This window comes from Ovis aries, chromosome 3 (genome assembly GCF_016772045.2).
Source record: "Ovis aries strain OAR_USU_Benz2616 breed Rambouillet chromosome 3, ARS-UI_Ramb_v3.0, whole genome shotgun sequence".
Taxonomy (NCBI): domain Eukaryota; kingdom Metazoa; phylum Chordata; class Mammalia; order Artiodactyla; family Bovidae; genus Ovis; species Ovis aries.
Window position 1 is genome coordinate 111362211 of NC_056056.1, and position 12200 is coordinate 111374410.

General features: G+C 35.8%; 1 protein-coding gene across 1 annotated transcript in view; it reads left to right on the plus strand.

The window, feature by feature from the left end:
- The window catches only part of GLIPR1L1 (GLIPR1 like 1), a 36040-nt gene that overhangs the window by 17036 nt on the left and 6804 nt on the right, over positions 1-12200 (plus strand). Inside the window, exons 3-4 of the mRNA XM_004006199.5 lie at positions 179-279; positions 7527-7612. Coding sequence (XP_004006248.3) covers positions 179-279; positions 7527-7612 — 187 coding nt within the window. The remainder of the gene's footprint in view (positions 1-178; positions 280-7526; positions 7613-12200) is intronic.

Below are 12200 nucleotides of genomic sequence, written 5' to 3' on the forward strand. Positions count from 1 at the left end.
CATGAATGCAGCTTTAATAAATTAAATTGAATCTTAGAAATTAAGGGAAAAAACAGACAATAAATATTTAAGTATATTCTTTTTTTTTGTAGCATGGCAAAAATTACGCCTGTTCCCATAATGTGCTGATTGTGTAGAGTCGTTTGCACATTTTATTTTAAAATTCCTTTCTTTATAGGTAGCTTGGGCCGATTCCTATAAAGTTGGTTGTGCATTTGCAATTTGTCCAAATTTTGGGAGCCCTGACAGTGCCCTATTCGTATGTAACTATGCACCCGCGTAAGTGATTTTGCTTTAAAAATATTTTAAGTTGAAATATATGTTAAATGATTGTTTCCAAAAGTATGACGCTATACGAGAGAAAGTATATTTTTGATAAGCACCGTCTCCCTCTATAATGCTAATCAAAAGAAAGAGATAAAAGAGAATGTGTGAAAAATTATGCTGATCATGAATGGTTTAATCTTGAGAGAGGCAATGATGGAGATCATTTCTTAAGTAAGAAAATAGACATTATAAAATACATTGCCCCAGTAATATTTAAATACTGAACACAAAATAGTTTGGCAGGTGCTGATATAACTTGAATGAGTAAATGATTGAGAATGAGAGTGAGAGGCACATTCTCCTAAGAAAAGAGTACCATAAATTTTTGGCTGCCTTGCTGGAAATTGCATATCTAAATAAAATAAAACAAAAGCCTAGTGGGACTCTCCAAAAATAAGATTCTGGGCCTCAAATTCAGCATATCTGTACAAGGAATAAGATTAAGTCAGTTAATAATCCAACTCTTTAACAACAATGTAAAAATAAAATGCAGAAAAGATTAAAATATAGGCTAAGAACAAATATATAGGTTGGGAAAAAGGACATGATATTTGTGAAAGTTGCCATGGAGACGTACAAATGCGTATACCTCTTTCTGTATTTTCTTCCATTCCTTCTCAGTAACAAGTGAAAACAAGAATGACAAATAGATGGCCTAAAAGTTTGGGGTAGAGTACAGTTTTTATGAATACCAGAGAAACTGTAGAACACTTATTTTTACCATCCAAGGCAGGATACACAGAGGGAAAAAAGAATCCAAAAAAGCAAAAAAAAAAAAAAAAGTGATATAAAAGAGCATCAGTTAGCTGTGACATAACTTTAGAGGGAATTGATTTCATGAATGAGGAAGGGACAGAAAAACATTTGAAGAAATATGGCCCAAAACTTTCCATACTTAAGGAAAATTACAAACTCACAGGACCAAGAAATCTAGCAAGCCCCAATCACAAGAAAGGTGAAGTAAACTATACCAATTCACCTTCTAATGAAACCTTTCAAAGCCAGCAATAAAGAGACAATCTTAAAAGCAATCAGAAAATACAGATGTGTTACATACAGATGAGCAAAGATAAGGATTTCCAGATTTCTCACTGGAAACAATGCAAGAGAGAAGACAGAATTATCTTTAAATACAGAAAGAAAAGAAAAAAAAACTCTTGCCTAAGGACACTATATTCTGTGAAAATATTTTTTCAAAAATAAAAGTGAAATAAAGATGTTTGAACCACTGGAAATGGTAAATATAGGTAAATACATAGGATGTTTTCTCCTTATTTTTGCCTTTCAAAAATAATTATTTAACTGAAGATAATTGAAATGTATTGTGAAGATTATAACATAGGTAAAGTTAAAATCTGTGATAATGATGGCATAAAGGCTGAGAGGAGAAAACAGATGTTAATTCCCTCAAGGTTCTTCTACTCAAGGTTAAGAGGAATTTACTTGACTGTGATAAGTAAAAGATGCATACCATAAACCCTAAAGTAGCTACTCACATAACAAACCAACAGTAAAATCAAATAAGCCAACAAAGCAGGTAAAATTAAATCTAAAAAAATATTCCATTAATCCAAAGGAAAGCAGAAAAGGAAATAAAGGAACAAAGGACAGATGAGACAAATAGAATAAATAAGATCTGATAGCCTTAAATCTATGTTAATAATAGTGTAAATACAAATACCCAAATAAAAAGAAAAAGACTGGATGATGGGATAAAAAATCAAGAACCAATTACATTCTGCCAACAAGAAGTATATTTCAATTAAAAGACACAAGTAGATTACAAGTAAAAGAATGGGAAAAGTTTTACTACGCTAACATTCATAGAAAGCAGGATCTATGCTAATATCAGATATTGCAGATTTTATAGCAAACAAGTCTTTCAAGAGACACAGATTACAAAAGGAGAAATAAAGTGAAAACTACAGAGCAATCTCTCTTTTTTTCTAATCTATGCAGAAGTAATTTAATTTTTTATTGAAGTAGAGCTGATTTACAATGTTGTGTTAGTTTCAGTTGCCCCTCAAAGTGATTCAGATATATAGATAGACAGACATTAATAGATAGATATAGATATAGATTGTATCTTCTTTATCCAGGCATCTGTTGACGGACATTTACATTGCTTCCATGTCTTGGCGATTGCAAATACTGCTGCAAATATCACTGCAGGGTACTTATCTTTCTGAATTATGGTTTTCTCCAGGTAGATGCCCAGGAGTGGGATTGTAGGATCATATGATAGCTCTGTTTCTAGTTTTCTAAGGAACTTCTGTGCTGCTCTGAAGTGGTTGTACCAGTTTTTGCTCCCACCAAGAGTGTAGGAAGGTTCCCTTTTCTCCACACCCTCTCCAGCATCTATTGTTTGCAGACTTTTTGATGATAGCCATTCTGACTGGTGTGAGGTGATACTCAATCGCAGTTTTGATTTGCATTTCTCTAATAATTATCAATGTTAAGCATCTTTTCATGTTCCTGTTGGCCATCTGCATTCTTCATTGGAGAAATACCTATTTAGATCTCATTCAATATGTCTTATGAACATAGGTACAAAGATTCTAAACAAAATTTAGCAGCTGAACCCAGTACAATAAGCATCACACATCTTATCCAAAGGGAGTTTGTTCCAGTAATTTAGGGCTGTTTTAATATTCTAAAATCAGTGTAATTCACCATATTAATCAACCTATAAATAAACATTATATGATCTCAATAGACTGAGGAAAAGGCAAACATTCATTCTTAATGGAAGTTCTCGGAAAATTAAAAATACAAGGGAATGTCTTATATCAAATAAAGTTTATCTATGAAAAGCCTATATGTAACATTATACCAGTACTAAAAATTTTTTCTGTAAAGTACTAGACAGTAAATATATTGGGCTTTGCATGAAACATACATTCTGCTACATATTCAATTTGTTCTTTTTTGAATTAAATAACCCCTTAAAATAAAAATAATTTTAAAAAAACAATTCTTAGTTCACTGACTGCACAAAAACAGACCACAAGCCAGATGTGACCTATGGGTTATTCTTTATTGACTTCTTGGTCTCTAGTTCTATATAGAAAATTCAGTGAAATCTATGAAAACTCTTCTACAACTAATAAGTAAGTTTAGAAATTTTTCAGAGTACAAGATCAATAAGCAAAACAATTACATGTGCATACTGGCAATGAACAATCATATATTGAATTAAAATAACAATACCATTTATAATAGCATCAAAAATATGAACTATTTAGGGATAAATCTGGCAGAAGACATGAAAAACTAATATACTAAAAATTATGTAATAGTCATGAGATAAATTATTAATAACAAAGACAATAACTAGAGCACTATACCTAATTAATGGGTTAAAAGACTCAAGATTGTAAAGATGTAATTTTTCACTGAATTGACCTATGCATTCAAAAAAATTCCAATAAAAATCCCACAGGCTTTTGTAGTAGAAACTGACAAACAGATCATAAAATTCATAAGGCAATACAAAGGACTTAGAATAGTTAAAACAACTAGAACAAATCTGAAGTAGGTAACACTATTGTTTTCATGAATTATTAAAATAGTGATATAGTTATATTGATGTAAAGTTAGACAAATAGATCAGTGGAATAGGATATAGAGCCCAGAAATAACCCGACACATGGTTGACCACATATGTTCAACTGACTTTTCAAAAATGTACAAGGCAATGCAACATAAGAAAGATTTTTCAATAACCGGTGCTCTGTCACTTACATATTAAAAAAAAAAGTAAACAGATTTACAATACATACAATCTACAAAAATTACCTAAAATGGATCATAGATCCAATTGTAAGGAAAGAACTGTGAAACTTTTTGAATAAAACATAAATAGAACCTTTGTGACCTTCAGATGGCTGAAGATTTTTTAGCTACCACATCAAAAGCGTGATCTGTAAAAGAATAAGTTGGTAAGTTGAATGCCATTAAAATTAAAAATGACCGCTATTCAAACATACTGGTCAGAAGATGAAGAGACAAGCCACAGACTGGAAGAAAGTCTTTGTGAAACAAAGACCTTGTATGAAGTATGTAGGGAGAACTCTTACAATTTAATACCTAGGACCATCTCACACCAGTCAGAATGGCTGCTATCAAAAAGTCTACAAACAGTAAATGCTAGAGAGGAGAAAAGGGAACCCTCTTACGTTGTTTGTGGGAATGCAAACTGGTACAGCCACTATGGAGAACAGTGTGGAGATTCCTTAAAAACTGGAAATAGAACTGCCGTACAACCCAGTAATCCTACTCCTGGGCATACACACTGAGGAAACAAGAGTTGAAAGAGACACATGTACCCCAATGTTCATCGCAGCACTGTTTACAATAGCCAGGACATGGAAGCAACCTAGATGTCCACCGGCAGATGAGTGGATAAGAAAGCTGTGGTATATATACACAATGGAGTATTACTCAGCCATTAAAAAGAATGCATTTGAATCAGTTCTAATGAGGTGAATAAAACTGGAACCTACTATACAGAGTGAAGTAAGTCAGTGCTGGGAGCCAGCGTGAGGAATTCCACCCGTGACAAGTTCATGCGACAGAGCTCTGATGGCAAGGCTAATCAGACCTCAGGTTTTCCCCCTGGAATTTCCTGAGCATCCACCCTCCAAAAAATAAGAATCTGCCTGCTTTTCCACTCTTCTGACATTCTCTGGAAAAAGTCAATTCAGGGCTTTTAGTCTTCTGCATCTGAAAGAGTGTTTCGATCCAAAAACCCCTCTGATGGCTTTCTAGCCTGCCTGTAGGACTCTTATAGCTGTGCTTGTGATTGCTTGAGGCCTCCTGACCGCAGGAGGCACAGGAAGCTTAAAATATCCTAGGAATGTAGGGGCTTCCGAGGAGTCAAAGTCACTAGAATAGGACTGATTAAAAGTTTCATTTGTTGAGCCAATACTTGCTGCCAAATTTTCATATCCTTTATTTTTAGATATAGTTGGTATATAGAAAAACAAGTAGTAGACCTGGTATTAGGAACATTAGATCTTTGAGTTAAGTACCTTGTTTGTTATAACCCACTGCGCCTTTGTTCTATAGAGATGTAACTTTAGTGCTTTAAGGAGATGCAGATTAAAGAAAAACACTTAGGGGAAACGAAATTAACATTCATTAAGGAAGAGAGCCAAAAGTGTTAACAAGCCTCTTTGCCAGAAGATTATGTAAATTACCTGAGATCTTTTGTATACAAAAAGATATACAAAGAGTCTGGGCTGCTAACGCTACATAATTTTGTATTACCCATTGATCTCTATGTATAATCAAAAGTATAAAAGGCCTTGAAGGACAATAGAAGGAGAGCCAGTCACTGGACTGGTTTCCCCCGTGTCTCCTCTTTACTCTAATTTCAGGCTGAATTCCCATCTGGGGCGTGGAGGGTCACTATGTCTACTTACTTGTCCCGGCTTTTAAGATCCATAAGAGAGAGAGCCCAAGGTGGGGCACTCTCCGATAGTCAAACGGGCGCCGGCAGCCTAACATAGATGGTGCAAGCTCCTTGTCTGGAACTTTATTGGTTTTCCACGTAACCCAAGTTAATCAGCCTCTTCTCTCCACTTAATCTTCCTACTACACTATTTCTTCCTAATCTAATCTTATATTAATAAATAAGTTTTCCTTGCCGATTCCGTCCACCCTTCGAATTCCCTGGATCCACCGGGGCTGAACCCCGGCAAGTCAGAAAGAAAAACACCAATACAGTATATTAATGCATATATATGGAATTTAGAAAGATGGTAACAATGACCCTATATACAAGATAGTAAAAGAGACGCAGATGTAAAGACAGACTTTTGGACTCTGTGGGAGAAGGCGAGGGTGGGATGATTTGAGAGAATAGCATTGAAACTTGTATATTATCATTTGTGAAATAGACCACTGGTCCAGATCCAATGCATGAGACAGGGTACTCAGGGCTGGTGCCCCAGGATGACTCTGAAGGATGGGATGGGGCAGGAGGTGGGAGGAGGGCTCAGGATGGGGAGCACATACACCCTTGGCTGATGCAAGTCAATGTATGGCTACAACCACTACAATATTGTAAAGTAATTAGCCTCCAATTAAAATAATAGATTAATTTAAAAAAAATTTTTTTAAGCTAGAAAAACCTAAAGTTCAATAGAAAAATGGACAAAAGATTAATAAGATTCACAGATGGCAAATAAGCACATGAAAAAAATGCTCAAAAATCATTAATCATTAGGGAAATACAAAATTAAAACCACAGTGAATACCACTACACAATAATCAGAATGGCTAAACATTTGCTATTCTCACACACTGCTGTTGGAAATACAAAGTGCTACAACTGCTTTGTAAAAAACATTGTCCCAGTTTCTTTAAAAGTTAAATGTGCACCTACGACATGATCTATTCATTCCATTCCTAGGTATATATCCAAGAAAATATATGTCTGAATATATGACATATATATATATGAAAATATATATATGTCTTTCATATAAAGACATGTCTGAATGATCAAAATATTCGTAGTAACTTTATTAGTAATACCCCAAAACTGGAACAACCCGATGTCCATCAACAGCTGAATGAATAAATAAATTGTGGCATATTCTTTAAAGGAATACAACTCATGTTCTTATGTTTTGCTTTGTGTACTCTAGATAAATAATACTTTCTAAAGTCTTCCACAGACATGGAAGCGGGAAAAGAAAAAAAGAGAGCCTTGTTAGCATGTATCAGCTTATATTATCGAAAATTAGGCAAAATAACTGCCAAATCTTTCTGGTGCATCTCAAAGTACTATAATACTGTGCTTTTAAATTAAACTATAAAACATATGTTTTCATGAGCGATTCAAATTTCTTTATTCCATTAAAAAATCAACAGATAATTAGTCTTTGTAGCAAAATCTCTGTGGCTGTCACATACATAATTATATTGCATTCCCATTTTAACTTGTGTCCTAGAGAATATTCAAGAATATAACTGCTAGAAAGGTTGGGGACATCCTGTAAAGAATCATTTTAATAGTTACTTTAATAGTTTATAGTTTCTTTTGTAAAGAAAAAAGTACAAAATTGGGACTGACGTTATTTTCCTTGTCAACATTCATGGTTAGGGACCAAAACAACTTGCATAAATGCACACACAAAATTAGAGACATTAATAACTACTTAGCTAATCACTCTGTCTCTTTTTTACAGAGGAAACTATCTAAGTACGTCCCCTTACAGGACTGGAACACCGTGCTCTATGTGTGAAGGAGATACTTGCGAAAACAAACTCTGCCGTAAGAAAACAGGAAACAAAATAATCAGGGCATTTTCTTGGAAAACAAAGTTCCCAGAAATTTATTATATTTTAAAATTAGGACCCTCAATGTTATAAGAGAAGATGAAATTTGATTGCTGCTGTTTGATGATACAAAGCATTTGTCATAAATGCTCATATTTCAATCCAGATGATCCCTCCCTTTGTCACTGAGTATTTTCTCTCAGGCTAAAAGCCTGGAAGGAGTAAGGTATAACAGAGTGTATGCTGCCACACCCAAAATGCTATCGACTGGCGTGTTCTTAGTTGTGTTTGCTTCCCTTTTACCTCCTTGCACTAGTTACTATTAAATAGTGCCTCACTCAGAAGTAATACCTGAATCAGTGTCCAAACTAATTGTGATTTACAGCCAACACGTTTTTCTTCCCTCATCAGTCTTTTGGTTCTCAGGACAAAGACTTATTTTAAGTATAAATTTTTGATTCTCAGAGCAGACAAGTTCCCAGTACAAAGTTACTTTTTAAGGATAAGCATAAATTCCTGTTTGAGGACCGAGTGAAGGGGGTGAAGAGAAGAGATAATTTAAAATCTGTAAAAGATGCGGTGCCACAAAAGAAGATAGGCACAAAAATGCATATTAAATTATTCCATTTATATAAAGTTCAAAACCATACAAAACTAATCTACGTTTAGAGTCAGGATAGTGGTTACCTTTGGAGAGGAAAGAGGAGTTAATCATTAGAAAAGTATACCAGAGGACTTTCTGAACCTATGCTGTGGTTATCTAGGTGTAATCACTTTGTAATAACTCATCAGTCTTTCAATTATGAGCTATGTATGATCCCATATCATGTCATACTTCAAGGAAAAAAATTGTTTGGGGTTTGTGATATTGAGCTGTTTGTATATTTCAGAGATTAATACCGTATCAGTTGCTTCATTTGCAAATATTTTATTTCATTCTAAGGGTTGTCTTCTCATCTTGTGTACAGTTTCCTTTGCTATGCAAAAGCCTTTATTTAATTAGGTGCCAACTGTTTATTCTTATTTTCATAGATGATCTTATTTGCAAAGCAGGAATAGAGACACAGATGTAGAGAACAAGTGTATGGATACCAAGGGGGAAAGGGGCAGTGATGGGATGAATTGGGAGGCTGGGAATGACATATACACTCTATTGACACCGTTTGCAAAATAGATAACGAATGAGAAACAGTATAGCACGGGGAACTCCACTCAATGCTCTTTGGCGACCTGAATGGGAGGGAAATCCAAAAAGAAGAAGACATATGTAAACATATAGCTGACTCACTCTGCTGTATAGCAGAAACTAAAACATCGTAAAGCAACTACGCTGCTATTTGCCCCTACGTCGTGTTCAACTCTTCGCTAACCCATGGACTGTAGCATGCCAGGCTCCTCTGTCCTCCACTATCTCCCAGAGTTTGCTCGAGTTCATGTCCACTGAGTTGTTGATACTATCTAACCATCATCCTCTGCTGCCTCCTTCTCCTGCATTGGCAGGTGGATTCTTTACCTCCAAAATTGCTATAGACAGTGACTACAGCCATGAAATTAAAGATGCTTGCTCCTTGGAAGGAAAGCAATGACAAACCTAGACAGCATATTAAAAGCAGAGACATCACTTTGCCCACAAAACTCCATCTAGTCAAAGCTATGTTTTTTTCCAGTAGTCATGTATGGATCTGAGAGCTGTACAATAAAGAAAGCTGAGCACTGAAGAACTGATGCTTTTGAATTGTGGTGCTGGAGAAGATTCTTTTTTTTTAAATTTTTTTCTTCAAGGCAGAATTGCCTTTTTAAAAATATATTTTTTCCTATCTTTATTTATTTTTTTATATTTTTATATATATATATATATTTTCACTTTACAATATTGTATTGGTTCTGCCATACATCAACATGAATCCACTATGGGTATACACGTGTTCCCCATCCTGAACCCCCCTCTCACCTCTCTCCCCTTACCATCCCTCTAGGTCATCCCAGTGCACCAGCCCCAAGCATCCTGTATCAAACCAGGACTGGCAATTCATTTCTTATATGATATTATACATGTTTCAGTGCCATTCCCCCAAATCGTCCCACCCTCTCCCTCTCCCACAGAGTCTAAAAGATTGTTCTATATATCTGTGTCTCTTTTGCTATCTCGCATACAGGGTTATTGTTACCGTCTTTCTAAATTCCATATATATGAGTTAGTGTACTGTATTGGTGTTTTTCTTTCTGACTTACTTCACTCTGTATAATAGGTTCCAGTTTCATCCACCTCATTAGAACTGATTCAAATGCATTCTTTTTAATGGCTGAGTAATACTCCACTGTATATATGTACCACAGCTTTCTTATCCATTCATCTGCTGATGGACACCTAGGTTGCTTCCTTGTCCTGGCTATTATAAACAGTGCTGCAATGAACACTGGGGTACACGTGTCTCTTTCAATTCTGATTTCTTCGAGTGTATGCCCAGGGATGGGATTGCTGGGTCAAAAGGCAGCTCTATTTCCAGTTTTTTAAGGAATCGCCACACTGTTCTCCATAGTGGCTGTACTAGTTTCCATCCCCACCAACAGTGTAAGAGGGTTCCCTTTTCTCTACACCCTCTCCAGCATTTATTTCTTGTAGACTTTTGGATAGCAGCCATTCTGACTGGCATGAAATGGTTCCTCATTGTGTTTTGATTTGCATTTCTCTGATAAAGAGTGATGTTGAGTATCTTTTCATGTGTTTGTCAGCCATCTGTATGTCTTCTTTAGAGAAATGTCTATTTAGTTCTTTGGCCCATTTTTTGATTGGGTCGTTTATTTTTCTGGAATTGAGCTGCAGGAGTTGCTTGTATATTTTTGAGATTAGTTCTTTGTCAGTTACTTCATTTGCTATTATTTTCTCCCATTCTGAAGGCTGTCTTTTCACCTTGCTTATAGTTGCCTTTGTTTTGGAGAAGCTTTTAATTTTACCAATGGTATTTTTCACAGAGCTAGAACAAATAATTTCACAATTTGTATGAAAATACAAAAAACCTCAAATAGCCAAAGCAATCTTGAGAAAGAAGAATGGAACTGGAGGAATCAACATACCTGACTTCAGGCTCTACTACAAAGCCACAGTCATCAAGACAGTATGGTAATGGCACAAAGACAGAAATATAGATCAATGGAACAAAATAGAAAGCCCAGAGATAAATCCACACACCTATGGACACTTTATCTTTGACAAAGGAGGCAAGAATATACAATGGAGAAAAGACAATCTCTTTAACAAGTGGTGCTGGGGAAACTGGTCAACCACTTTTAAAAGAATGAAATTTGAACACTTTTTAACACCATACACAAAAATAAACTCAAAATGGATTAAAGATCTAAACGTAAGACCAGAAACTATAAAACTCTTAGAGGAGAACATAGGCAAAACACTCTCTGACATAAATCACAGCAGGATCCTCTATGACCCACCTCCCAGAATGTTGGAAATAAAAGGAAAAATAAACAAATGGGACCTAATTAATATTAAAAGCTTCTGCACAACAATGGAGAAGATTCTTGAGAGTCCCTTGGACTGCAGGAGCAAAGCATTCAATTCTAAAGTAAATCAACCCTACATATTCATTGGAAGAACTGATGATGAAGCTGAGCCTCTAATACTTTAGCCACCTGATGCAAAGAGCTGACCCATTGGAAAAGACTGATGCTAGGAAAGCAACTATACTCCAATTTAAAAAGAAAAAAAATGAGAATAAATTGGAAGCATGGTCTCTCTAAAATGAGATTTCATTCAAAGTGGTTCATATTTGTAAACTGCTAAGTTTTCTAGTCTACAGGATACAAAGATAAACTGATAGTCTTTCTCTGTCACTTTCTCTCCCTTACCAGGATCCAGATCGCTGCCATTTCTTGCCTGAACTAGTGCAGCCTCCCCACTCCTCTTCCTACTCTGTTCCGAGTTGTTTCAGTCCCCGTGGGGTGGGTGGAGAGAAAACAAAAGAAAATAGCAAATAAAACCACTTTTCTTAAAATTCAATTGCTTCTTTTTGCAACAAAAGGAAAATCAGATTCTATGCATTGAGGCCAACAACCCCAAGTGCGATCTGGCTCTTGCCTTTCTCTTGTACAATATCTTTGGTCAGTCCCCTTCTGACACAGTGAGCTCCATGATTACACACTCAAATTCCCTATTTAAAAACCCCAGCATCCAGATTACCTGTGAGTCTGTTTCTAGTTTCAAGATAGTTTTTTCTCTTCATTTTGGTAACGTGTTCTGTTTCTTGATATCCTTAATTATGACCATAAATGATTCCTCCCTCCTCTCCATGCACACCACTCCTCCCATCAAGAAACCCAGACTATTTCTCCTCTCCTTGAATAAGGACTTGATGTGCTATTTCTGGGCCACACCTTTAAGAAAACTGTCAGCTTTGGCTTTTGCTCTTTTGAAAGCTATCCAGCATATCTAAAAATCCATCCTTTCCCACTGAAGAGGTCAGGCCTTGAATGAGGAGAGGGCATCTTTCTGTTTCAACCCCAAATGCAAGCAGTAGCCAAATGCAGCCACATCCTTGAACCCTGATGACCCTGAATATAGGAGAGAA